The following is a 14,173-nucleotide window of genomic DNA, read 5'->3' as shown; positions in this document are numbered from 1 at the left end:
AATTTATATTCCGGACAGTGATTGTACTTTATTCGATCCTCTTATTAATTGCCCGTCCACTTGTGACACCGGGTTCTGGGATGTCTATGGGATTATTCAGTATTTGAAATTGTTAAAGATATTTTTATTTATTCAGTGGAATTTATTCTTTATTGTTTAAATATATAAAAGAAGTAAATTCAGAGTTATTTAAAATAAGAAGTTACTAATTAATTAGTGTTGGCTTGCCTGACAATAGTGTCCAGCGCCATCACGAACCTTAGTGGATTTTGGGTCGTGACATCAGGCATATAAAATTTTCTATTGTCAATTATCCTACAGTAGTAGGTAAGAATTGGATAGTTAATTCCCTTCTTTCTCTATATCAATACTAAGTTCAATGTTAGGTGTAAAACTTTGAAATGAATTAAAATGCATTGGTTGTTGTAGAATTGATTGTTTGACAGGTATAAATTAGATTGAGCCTACGTATTGGCTCAAGGAATTTTGAGATGAGTTGATATAACCTTTTACTAAAGTGGTTTAACTCACAAAAGCACGCATACAAGGTGTTTGGTGAATTGTTTGAAAGAGTTAATATGTGCTTAATTGGAGCGAGTGAGTACCTCTTAACTTAGAGTTGTTCTAGCTAAAGTTTAGATGATTTATTCTAATATATGTGCATAAATTTTCAGAATTTTGTGTTATTCTTATATGCCGTTTTCATGTTGAAATTCATGAAAAAGAAAGAATCCTTAGAAATACTTTTGAATGTTTATTTCATGTTTATGCCATGCTTTACATTTAAAAATACCATTATGAGTATCTATAGGTTGTTCTAGAAAAGATTTAGACTTGAATGGTCAAGAAAGTAGAGAAGTTGATTTAGACCCTAGCATGGTCACACATAAAAGTTTATTATTAAAATATTTTTGGGAGTATCCTCTATTCTGAGAAGGGGTTATCGTCCAGGTCGAGGGTCCAGACCAAAGCGTTGACTTCCTGAAACTACTTGTGCCAAAGTAGGGAGCACACGAGCTGAGAGTCTCGTCGCTGAGAATTTGCCTAGCCAGGCTAAGGTATGATGCATGAGCTTTGAGAACCATGATGCGAGTGGCACCTCATGGATTGGCCTATTCGATCAGGTTGGGATCGAACCCGTGTCGATCACACAGTAACTAAGACAGAAATAAGTCAGGATAGTTGGAACTCCCGAAGCATAAAGTGAATTTTTTTTTAGATAAGAAAGAAAAAGAAAAAAATTTCTTTTAGAACATTCATAAGCTGCTGTTACGCAATTATTTTAGAATTGTTCTTAGAAGCTTTATATTTTTTCTTGTATTTAGAATCTTTGCTTGTAGTGTATATTTTATGAAGTCTCGTTCTGTGCTTTAGTGGGGAGTCGTTGAGACTCACTGAGTACAGTGGATGTTATTGACGTTCTCTTGTGGAACCCGCATTGGTCTGCGGTACAACGTAAGAATTGGTATTGCAGGCGAGCAGGCTATATGCTAGGACTTCTCACACTTCCAATAACAGTGATATTGGTGAGCTTCGCTTTTTTTCGTGGAGTATTACTTTGAGTCATAATTATTTAGCTATTTCTCTGTTTACTTGGAGAAATAGCCAGGAAGTCTCATGTCCTGAGCAGTGCGTTAGTTTATCAGTAGAGGCTTCATAGACACAATTTGTGGGTTAAAATTCAGATGTTTTTGATAATAACTTTGCAGTATTTCAGTAGTTACTACGAATAAAGTTTTGGAGTTGGTTTATTTTAGATATCAAATTAATTAAAAATATTTGATTAAAGTATTGTCTTGTTGCATATAAAGTTGAAGTTATAATCGATTTGATAAGCGCTGATAGTTCACTCAGTCAAGTTTAATGATCGGGTGCCGCTCACGGCTTGTTCAAAAAATGGGACGTGACAGAATAGTACTCCCTCCGTTCCAATTTATGTGAACCTGTTTGACTGGGCACGGAGTTTAAGAAAAAAATGAAGACTCTTGGAATTTGTGGTCCTAAACAAGCCCAAATAGGGCTCAGAATATTTGTGTGGTTATAAAAGCTTCTCGTTAAGGGTAGAGTTATAAGTTTAAGCTAAATTGTTACCAAATTTAGAAAGGGTTCATTTTTTCTGGACCAAAAAGAAAATAGGTTCACATAAACTAGAACAGAGGAAGTACTAAATAATTCGTCTACGGTATGGAAAAATACTTTTTCCATCAATTCGACTAACCTTTAAAGCTCCTTTTGCTTACTGGTTATAATAATAATAGGGGAGGTCCAAAGCTCGATTCCTACCTATTTATTTAGAAACTAATGCACCTAAAAACTTCAAAATACGTAACCAAGTTTAGGTTCGAACCTAAGTCCTTCATGATACATATATTGCGGTCGACCATAGACTATAAAGTGCTGGTATACCTCTCTCTCTCATAAAGTTGTCTATGTCCGTTTGATTTTGTATGATATTACATGTATATTTAATATAATTTTCTGTAAAAGCGGTGTCAGATACACCGCTTGAGCTAAAGTAGGTCCGCCCTGCCCGCTGATTTAGTTTGTCTATAATTTTGATCCTAAGGCTTGAACAATTGACTTCCTACCAGATAAGAAGCAACAAAACCAACACGCACAAACTTTTTTTCTTTGCAATATATTTAGATGTTTTTATCAAACGTTATCCACTACTAGAAATCCGGTAAAAAGCGACCACAAAAAGCGATCAAAGTTGGTCGCTTATAGGCCCAAAAGCGACCAAACATGCCTGGTCGCTATATTGCTGGTCCCTTCACTTTAGGGACCAAAGTTGGTCGCTAATTAGCGACCAACTTTGGTCTCTAAGGTAAAATGACCAAATATTCCGGGTATTGACTATAGCGACCATCTTTGGTCGCTTTATTATTTTAATAATATAAATTTGCGACCAAAGTTGGTCTCTAAATGTAAAATATATTATTTATTTATTTATTATTATTCATAAAACAGCGACCAACTTTGGTCTCTAATCCAAATATTATATTTTAAAATCTGGAAAATGGAGACCAAGGTTGGTCGCTATTTTATTAATTTTTTTTTAATTTTTTTTAAAAATAAGCGATCAAAAGTTGGTCGCTAATTTCAAGAATTTAATTTTTTTTTAAATATAAGCGACAAAAGTTGGTCGCTATTTTTCCAGAAATTATTTTTTTAATGGAATAGCGACCAAGGTTGATCGCTTTTGTAGAAATCTGGATAAAAAGAGACCAACTTTGGTCGCTATTTCCCAGAAAATTATTTTTTTTAAATAAAAAGCGACCAAAAAAAGATCAAAGTTGGTCGCTTTTCTGGGTATTATTTTGGTAGAAACTGCCCGTTTTGGCAGCTACACCACCTGCCAGCATACCAAATCCCTATTACAAGCAACAACAACAACAATACCAACAACAACACAACAACAACAACAACAACAACAACAACAACAACATTAAAACCAACGAAGTATAAAGTTCAATAGAACTAACACATTAAGCTAACAAAACTAAGTTAACGCTTATTACAAGCTCATTCGAAAACTGGTTCTATTGTCTAGTTCAAAGTATATAAAGTACTCAAGGAGTGTTCTTTCAGCATCCTCGTCCGAAAGTTCGATTGTCTCGCCCGACTCATTAGGTGGCTGACTGCGTATGAATTCCTCCACATCAGCTGTGAAGCGAACCTATAAGAAAAATTATATTAAATTAGTATTTCAAAATTTATATAAAAGTAAATGAAAATACTTAATGAAAAATAAAAAACTTACATGTATAGTCGAGGATCGACCCTCGACCCACCTTTCTAAATCAGTCTCTTTCTTCTTCTTTACAATACGAGTTTCATTGAATATATCATGATCTTGCTTCATTGGCATCATAAAAGTTGGCTGGTGACTTTGGTGATTATCCTCGGGATAAACTTGGATACAGAGAATAACTTGGATACAGTAGCTGACAGGGTGTGTCTTTTGATCAATTGTTGTTCTAGTTAGCGACAATGATGATGAGAAGGCAATGGCATGTGTTTCAAATAGTGATGGTGTAGGCAGGAATTTTAACATTTCCTAAGTAGATAAAAGAAAGATTATAGAGGAATTCTCTACTTCATTTTCCAAGAAGAAAAGAAGTTTAATTGATAGTGACATGGTTGATGGTGATGGAATATTTACTGTTGGTCGTGGCAGTTCCCATAAAACGGGGATCATAAGACTCTATGATGACAAAGATTATAGGAAGTTTTGTTCTCAACTTTCTTCCAAGTCTGATCCTACAAGCTTAATGGGATGTTGGTGATATTTCTTCGGATTCAGACAATGATTTGACTGACAAAAGTATGGAAATGCTAATCAAAAGAATTAAAGCTAAAACGTTTTTCTTGGTAGAGAAGGATGCTGAAAAATATTTTACCTTTAATTCTTTTAATTAGCATTTCCGTACTTTTGTCAGTCAAATCATTGTCTGAATCCGAAGAAATATCACCAATATCCCATTAAGCTTGTACGGATCAGACTTGGAAGAAAGTTGAGAACAAAACTTCCTATAATCTTTGTCATCATAGAGTCTTATGATCCCCGTTTTATGGGAACTGCCATGACCAACGGAAAACACTCCATCACCATCAACCTTGTCACTCCCAATTAAACTCCTTTTCCTCTTGGAAAATAAAGTATAGAATTCCTCTATTACCTCTTCTTTTATCTACTTAAGGAAATGTTAAACTCCTACCTACACCATGACTATTTGAAACACATGTTCTTGCCTTCTCATCATCGTTGTCGCTAATGAGAAGAACAATTAAAGGCACACTCTGCCAGGCACTGTGTCTTAGTTATTCTTGGTGGAAGTTCCATTGCATGTATAATAAAGTCATCAACCCCTTCTACAAAATCCTCCCGCGATCTAAAATTCCAATACATAAACCAAAATTTTAATTCATATCCTAAAGGTTCAACTCATATCCAAAAAATTTTAATTTATAATCTAAAATTTCAATTCATAAACTAAAAGTCCAATTCATATCCTAAAGGTTGAATTCATATCCTAAAGGTTCAATTCATATCCGAACGACGGTTCCTCCCGCAACCTAAAATTTCAATTTATAATCTAAAATTTCACTTCATACCTAAAATTTCAAGTCATATCCTAAAATTTCAATTTATAATCTAAAATTCCAATTCATAAACTAAAATTCCAATTCATATCCTAAAGGTTCTAGTCATATCCTAAAGGTTCAAGTCATATCCTAAAATTTCAAGTCATATCCTAAAATTCCAATTCATAACTAAAATCCCAATTCATATCCTAAAGTTCAATAAATTCATAACTAAAATTCCAATTCATATCCTAAAGTTCAAGTCATATCCTAAGGTTCAATTCATATCCTAAAATTTCAAGTCATATCCTAAATTCCAATTCATANTACACTTATACTTAGTGCATAGTATAGCGCAAGTACATATATTATATATATATATAAGCTATATTCGATACGGTATTACCTAATACACTTATACTTAGTGCATAATATAGCGTAAGTATATATATATATATATATATATAGACACATACGCCCGCTTCGATATAGTATTACCTAATACACTTATACTTAGTGCATAGTATAGCGTAAGTACATATATTAATAGTAAATACAAAAGTGATTTTTAATTTTGACCATATAGAGACCAACTTTGGTCGCTAACTGTAAATGAATTTAATTTAGCGACAAAAGTTGGTCACTAACTGTACATGAATTTAATTTAGCGACCAAATTTGGTCACTAAATTTTAATCAGATTTATTTATATTTTTTATAATATTTAAATTAATAATAAAAATTATTAAATGTTAGAACTGGGTCCCAACTTGGCGACCAACGTTGGTCTCTATTTCATTAAGCGACCAACTTTGGTCGCTAACTTTTGAATTATATTTATTTATATTTTATAATTTTTTTAAATAAATATATATTTATTAAAATATTATAACTGGGTCCCATATTAGCGACCAATGTTGGTTGCTATCAACTTATCCTTCAGTTAGCGACCAACTTTGGTCGCAAGTTTTAAATTATATATATTTATATTTTATAAGTTTTATAAATAATAATAAAATTATTAAAAATTTTATGTGGGTCCCACTTTAGCGACCAACATTGGTCGCTAATCTCAGTATATCTTTGACCAAGCAAGTCTGACCAGTCCAGTCAACAGTTTGACTAAATTTGCGACCAAATAGCGACCAACTTCGGTCGCTAAAGTATTTCAAATATTTTTTTTATTATTTTCGGCAGTTTGGCGACTAACTTTGACCGCTTTTCTTGACAGACCAAATTTGGTCGCTAATCTTTGGTCGCTTTTTACAGGAATTCTAGTAGTGATCATTAAAGGTCTGCTTGAGATTATTCTGGAATGAAATTATTGAAGCAGGCATAAGATCCTATGTTTGAAAAACTACACAAATATTGATACTGCTTACAACAAATTCTACGTGCCCCACTGATGGCCTGCTGTCACAACTTAGACAGAGAGCCAAACAGTGACCATATTAGTCGCATTAGCAATTTAGCATTGACCTTCAGAACCATAAAAGTTTTCATGGACAGCTTTGATAAATTCACCTTTTATCCTTTGGCCCAAACCTCGAAATATTTGCCTACACATATTCAATTGTGAGAAATAGGAGAAGGTGGTAGAAACGGCGCAATTATTAATGATTATACAATTGTCACTAACGCAAAGGAAACAACCCAAGAACTCACTTTACTTGCAGTTTATAAAAGGAGCCTAAAATTATAAAATTTTATACATGGACCTAAGAACTTTGAAATTAATTGGTCAAAAGTGCCTATTTAGGCTAGGATACGGGGAAGATACTAGTGATCAACTTTAAATAGTTTAATTTACTGTGGTAGCAGTTGCGAATTTGCAGTTTTTCACTAATTTACAATATGCTTCCTAAGAGTGACACTAAAGCCACAAACGAAGCCGCAATTATTGCAAAAGTCCATTTTTAGCATCTTTCCAACTCTAATGGAGTTGTAGATAAAATCTTTCAAATTCTTCGCTTTCACAAGATATACTACAACACTTTTGACAAAAAAATATTTATGGTTGGGCATATATATGTCCTGGGATTGTTTATAGCACAATTATGATTATTTTTATACCATACAATATGTGGAAAAATAATTTCAAAATTACTGAAGGAAAACTATGTTATTATAACTCTCTGAAAGTTCTCAACAATTCTCACAAATCTCCACTTATAAAATAAGTTATTAATACCTCTATTTATAATAGTACGAAACTATTTCATCTAGAAACAAAGCATATTCCTATTTTAATTCTAACTACAAATTCTATTTAGACATGAATTAAATAAATCAAATCCTAAACAATTAAAATTTCCTACTACAACTTTGAATTAGTTTTCCAACAATCTCCTGTAATTCAAAGTTGTATACGTCTAACTTGTTTGTTGTGCAGTTATGTTGGAGCAGTTCTCTCCAAATTTCACTTTTGATGAAGCACATGTCTCCATCCCTTGATTTTGTTGAAGCACCTGTCTCCAACTCACGTTGATGCACTTTGTCACCAACCGTTGATGCACTTGTCACCAACGTCACCTAATTTTGTTGAAGCGCCTGTCTCCAACTCACGTTGATGCACTTTGTCACCAACCGTTGATGCACTTTATCACCAACACCCAATTTTGTTGAAGCACATGTCTCCAACTCACGTTGATGCACTTTGTCACCAACCATTGATGCACTTTGTCACTAACACTCGATTTTTGTTGAAGCATATGTCTCCAACTCCCGCCGATGTACTTTGTTACCAACCATTGATGCACTTTGTCATTAACACCCAATTTTGTTGAAGCAACTGTCTTCAACACTTGTTGATGCACTTTTCATCAACAATCAATTTTATAGAAGCATGTAATCAATTTCCAACTTTTTAAAATGTTTCTCCAACTTTTAGAGAAGAGCTCTTGTGCCATACTGTTTGTACCTCTATAAACTTGCTTTTTTTCCTTGAATCTGTATTGAAACTTTTCATCAAATAGTCTAATTTTGTTGACAACTATCTATGATTTTGCCAACATATTTTTTGGCCAGACGGGCGGCACACATTGGCTAGCACCGCCCGCCGGCAGCGAAAACTACTTGATTCTCTCCCAAGATCGTAGAAGCTCTGATACCAATATGAAGGAAATGTATTTTATTATAAATTTCCCTGAAGGATCTCTACAATCTGCTTATATCTTCACACATAAAATAAGCTATTAATACTCTATTTATAATAGTACGAAACTATTTCATCTAGAAACATGAAAGCATATTCCTATTTTAATTCTAACTACAAATCCTATTTAGATATGAATTAAATAAACCAAATCCTAAACAATTAAAATTTCCTACTACAACTTTGAAATAGTTTTCCAACAATTACTAATCTCGAGATAAACAACAAAATGACAAGTTTGCCCTTCTCCAATGTTTTTCTCCCAAAGTCTGATAAGAAAGACAAGGTTAAAGTTAAAAATAAAACTTTATTCAATTTTTGTAGTTTAAACCACACGTATGTTTTATAATATACCCTATATATCTAATTTTTAGTTCAATAAACTAAACATCTAGAAATAAAAATATATCTACTAAATAATATGTTATTATTTAATCTCCATATTAATGAATTACCACTCAATTCTTAACTGACAAGAATTAGATGCTACAATAGGGTTTGAACTTAAAATATCACTTCTTAGTATTGTCAAAATAGTAAACAACAGAGAGAAAATTCAAAAACAAACTTTGGGGTTAATTGCAACAATAGATAAAAGTTTTTGTACTATGGATGGTCGGTTAGCATCCATGGTAGTGGGCCTATTGCGGGAGAAAGCAAGAACCAGTGGGGTTCAAATACTGAAAAATTCAAGAGCCCTACAAAAAACTCACAGTAGTAATCAGATGTGTTCAGATCTCACCAGTAATTTCCTTTAATATAAGACATGTACGAGCTGGTGAAAAAACAAGTAACATATGACCAACTTTGAACCTGTTGTGCAATGCTTTTGGGACATGGCTATTTGAAACCATGTGCCTAGAAACAGATACTTATGATTTTCTTCTCCTAAGTCTTACCTTAAAGGAAAAAACATGACAATTGACAAGACATCTTGGCTAAAGGAGGGGAAGAAATAGAAAGGTTAGATAATTATGTAACGTACCTATACCATGTAGTAATGTAGTTGGAGGTCATACAACATTACAACAAGTCAACAACCCAACCAAAATATACTACTTTGACATAGAAGTATGCTTAACGTGATTATGATTTGATTTATCTCTACTACTAATATATGTGATGGAAGTTTTAAAATGGGAAAGAACTTCTACTGAGATTTTATCCTACTGATTACTGATTCAAACACCAGCTAATTACAACCTGACGATCCCAGGTTCAAGCGCAATATGCTACATTTGACGAAAATCACACTTTGATGCCCTGCGACGTGCAAAGATAAATTTTCTCTTTTACCCTTCATGAGATGATATATAAATTATAACAATACAAATATCTATGACTTGTTTTAAATTATAAGTTTCAAAAATTATACTTTCTTATACTTTATATTTAATCAAATACCATCACATAAAATAGGACTCAAGCAGTATAATTTACGGTGGTGAGAGCAGATTTGGAAGCGTGTAATAGACATAGATTGTGAAAGGATAAGGGCCCGTTTGGCCATAAAAAAAATTCACTTTTTTCGGAATTAGTGTTTGGTCATGAAAATTTCAAATTTCACATCGAAGTTGAATTTAAGAATTTTTCGGAATTTGAAAGACTTCAAGAAGTTGTCTTTTAAAATTTTTCACTTCAAATCACTCACAAAAATTCAAAAACAGCTCCAAATAATATTCATATCCAAACACAACTCTAATTTTAAATACTATTTTCACTTTTCGAAACTTCACAATTGTTATGTCCAAACGCCACTACATAGTAGCATCACTTGGTTGCCTTTTACCAAGCCTGGCTATTCATTGGCTGCTAGATGTGGTCCATGAAATAGAAAAAAAGTTCAATTCACCAAAAAGAAAAAAAGAAATTGAACCTATCATCATCATCATTACTACTTGAATCCACACACCACACTTAAATTCCAAACAATTCCCTCTTTAACTTTCTTTTCTTCTACTCCTTGTCCCTTTTTGCACCTTTTTCTTCTTGCTCCCTCTCCTACCCCCTTATGTCTCAACTTCCCTTTACTCAACTCTCTCTCCCTTTCTCTCACCTAAAATCTCTCCCTCTCACCACCCCCACCTCCACAAAAGAAAAAAAGGGATTGTACTCCTCAAAATTGGTATATAGTAACTGTATATACACAAAATCATGTGCTTTCAAGAATGTCATTATGGTTAGTTGGTTTGACATGCCATGGTTTGTCCTCTGTTTCAAACGACGGTAAGAGCAAAATTTGATAGAACAAGAGAAGAAGATAAGTAAGAAACTTTGGCACAATGAATAGGAGGATTCTCAGGAGATTTTACGTATTCATTCTACTCGGCTGTTTTTTTATCTGTTCAGGTAACGAGCTTTATCTTCTTCTTATAATAATTGACGTGAATCCATGTCCAATAATGGCTGCATAAGTTTCTTTTGCAACAGATCGTCTTATTCTCTCTGTTGTTATGAGCCAAAAAGATGCTATGTTTCTTTTTTCTTTTCCCACTTCTTTGCTTGCTTTAGGATGTTATTTTAGTACTATTTCTTTTGCCCATTTCCATTTGAGTCTTCTATTAATATATCTTAAAGAACATTGATGTTTAAGTCATTTTTGTGTCTCAAATGTTTAAGTCATAATTCATAAAAGCATAGGAGAATTTGCATGTTAAGTTTCAATTTGAATTCCCTGTTTGAATTATTATCCAGATGGAGTGATTGACTATTGAAACTTTCCCTTTAAAAAGGACAATGATTACTAATTTCATCTTTTTTTGACTCTGCATCCATCTTTTTCTTTGCTCATCATTTCCCTACCGAGCTTTCTTTTATGCACAAGCAACACAGATTATTGTCTGTTGCCTTCAAATTTTGAATGCCTATAGTGCCTCTTTTGTTCCCTGGTCAAATCAAATGTTTTGAGCAAGTAGCATTTAGATTTTAGAATCATATTTCAATTTTTGCCTTACTCTACAAATCCTAATACTTCTTTCAACAACAACAACATACCTAGTGAATTCCTACCGGCGGGATTTAGGGAAGGTAGAGTGTACACAGACCTTACCCCTTGCCTTGTGTAGGTGGAGAGGTTGTTTCTGATAGACCCTCGGCTCAATAATACTTCTTTCAGTTCATCATAGTAATTCTGCGTTTTGATCAAGCAAGCATAAAGTGTATATTGAAAATAGGCATAATTATATGAACATAAATCTCATTCTAATTGGTAAAAGTTAAATTGGAAGTCGCTTTCATTACGAGTAACGAATCTTAATTCCCTTTAAGTTGCAAATGTAGCAGTTAAAAGAGTTCCAAGCTTAAACTTTTATCCTGCATCTTTATCTAATTAAAATCTAAACCACAAATTATCTATTAATGCTGTTGTGAATTTGCAGGTTTAAATGCTACACACATAGGATTGGTAGAACAGAATTCTAAGACCATTTCCAGAATTCAAAAGGACATAACAACTCCAATAACAACAGTTCCAATTGGAACTCCGACCACCACCACACCTATTACAACAATCCCAGTACTGAATCCAACAATCTCAGATCCTGATTCAACGACTAGCGGTCCAGCCAATCCGGTAATGACTCCATCCGTTACCAATTCACCGGGATCTTCATTATCGGGCTCGAGCTGGTGTGTTGCTAGCCAAGCTGCCTCACAAACAGCATTGCAAGTTGCATTAGACTATGCTTGTGGCTATGGTGGTTCTGATTGTTCTGCCATTCAGCCTGGTGGCAGCTGCTACAACCCCAACACGCTCCGCAATCACGCTTCCTTTGCATTCAACAGCTACTATCAGAAAAATCCAATTCCTAATAGCTGTAATTTTGCTGGTGCTGCTATTACTACAAACACCGATCCCAGTGAGTTATCAGATCGATAATTACTAATACTATATATGTTTACTAGGTCGTCTACCTAATTCTTTAATTTTCTTATGTAGTTTATTGCATGTTATATGTTGTGTGCAGGTAGTGGTTCATGTCAATATCCATCAACAAGGTGAGATTTTTTAAAAATGAATAAAATTGTATTTTTCTTTTAAGAAATTAACCATTTGCATATAGAGGTTTCTGATGAATGTTGGGAACTGCAGCACAAGTGCATCCATTTTGAATACAACAAATTCAAGTGGTTCGACAGTATTTGGTGCTGGGCCTATTACACCTTCTACTTCAGCAGCTGTCCCTCCAAATAAGTTCCTGAATTACTACTGCCACATCTTAACATGTTTTGTCATACTGCTAATATACCATGGTTGTTGAAGCCAATTTTATTTCTTGGCAATTGTGGAGGAGACAAGCTTTTTTGACAGGATTATACAGATTGGGAAAATGGTGTGACGAGTACTGATGTCAAATTGAATTAATTGTTTCTTTTTAAATCAATTTTGCCAATATGACATCTTGCATTTAGGGAGAAAAAAAGATTTGTGTGTAGAGCTACTGGATTTGTAGTGTTGATACTATGCTTTCTTGTAGGTTTTGTAAAAGCATATAACACTAGTAGTAGTTATGTGGATAAAAGAACAAGATACGTATAGTCCTTTTTGTTTTGCTGTAGAAAAGCTGAGAAATGAATCTTGCTTGGGAATTGTGTTAAAGGAATTTGTTACACTGACAGTTTCTGAATGTAAAACTAACGCGTTACGAAGAATAGCGTAGGACAGAATCTGAGAGTTCTTTCGCGTTTTGACCCCAGAAAGAGTAAAAACAAAAATTAAAGCAAAAGAACAATTAAATTGAGACAAATGGAGTAATCCTGTTCAAACTTGCTTTTGCGATCTAACTTCTTTAGGAAAATGTTCAAAGTTGCTCCTCAGCTATTGACGTTCGTTGAATTGTGTCATCTGCTAGAAGTTGACAACAAAATCACCATCTCCATTAAAGTCGGATCTTTTTTGCTCTTTGCCTCCGATTCACCTACATATGCTAACTCGTGAATGACAAATGTTTATGAAACTTAAAAAGGTCTTTTTGCTGTAAGAACACAATTCCAAATACTACGATCTCACCCCCTCCATCTCCTCAAAATTTTGGCTCGGAGGCCTTTTTGCAGCATTCTTCGGTGTCCTAACTGAGACAAGTGCAACTTCTTGGCCCAAACTTTATGAATTATCAAGAAGAACTAGTCTAAATAGCCATCCACCCAACTGCTTAAACTAAAAATAGCCGATTAATATATGATATATGATATATGTATAATTCATTTATATTATATAAATAACGGTGTATAATCAATGTATATTGGTTGGCAAAAGTAAATAGTGAATCCGATTGGCTATTTGTATAAAAATAATTATCCACTTCACACGAAATGCCTAAAATGGATTGTCAAATAAAATTGGATGAAGGGAAACAGATAAGGCCTCTTGCCAAAACTGTCCAAAGCCCAGGACAGAAAGTAAGCCCATCATTTGATGGATGCACTCAAATATCACTTCTTGTGCATATGAAGGGTAATATAGTTTCATATAGTGGTTCCTATACACTCAGATTTGATGGATGCGCTCAGATATTTCTTTATTTGATTTGGGTTTTCGAAAAATATTATTTATTTGAATTGGGTGTTGTTCCAAAGAATTGAGATTCTCTCTACATCTCTCTCTATCTCTCAATCCCTAATTTCAGTAATGTAAAGCAAAGGAAAAGAGAGAAGCAATTCCACCATTGACAGTCACTAAAAAGCTTTGAAGCTTTGAATCCGAATTTGGGTTTTCAAAAACCATTATTTGTTTGGATTGGGTGATGTTGCAAACAATTGGGTATATGGTTTGGAGTTCATATCTCAATTTTGAGGGTGTTTCGGTGAAGATTAGACTTGATATTAGCTGAATTTCAGATTGAAACTCGAAGAAGAAGAAGAAGAAGACACGATATACATTATATTTACGAAATTGTAGTAAAATTATAGAAAAATTGTGTGTGTGTGTATATAT

General features: G+C 33.7%; 1 protein-coding gene and 1 pseudogene across 1 annotated transcript; both read left to right on the top strand.

Annotated features, from left to right (window-relative positions):
- Positions 1 to 10,205: 10,205 nt before the first annotated feature.
- Positions 10,206 to 12,838, top strand: LOC109213505 (PLASMODESMATA CALLOSE-BINDING PROTEIN 5-like). The gene is made up of 4 exons (XM_019377313.1): positions 10,206 to 10,590; positions 11,619 to 12,098; positions 12,207 to 12,237; positions 12,332 to 12,838. The coding sequence occupies exons 1-4, from the start codon at positions 10,524 to 10,526 to the stop codon at positions 12,498 to 12,500; spliced, it is 747 nt and encodes a 248-aa protein (XP_019232858.1). The 5' UTR covers positions 10,206 to 10,523; the 3' UTR covers positions 12,501 to 12,838.
- Positions 12,839 to 13,560: 722 nt separating this feature from the next.
- Positions 13,561 to 14,173, top strand: part of LOC109213500 — a 4,235-nt pseudogene continuing 3,622 nt past the window's right edge.

The sequence above is a fragment of the Nicotiana attenuata genome, unplaced genomic scaffold (assembly GCF_001879085.1).
Source record: "Nicotiana attenuata strain UT unplaced genomic scaffold, NIATTr2, whole genome shotgun sequence".
Taxonomy (NCBI): domain Eukaryota; kingdom Viridiplantae; phylum Streptophyta; class Magnoliopsida; order Solanales; family Solanaceae; genus Nicotiana; species Nicotiana attenuata.
Note: the sequence above shows the minus strand (reverse complement) of the source record. Positions and strands in the feature narration are given on the sequence as shown.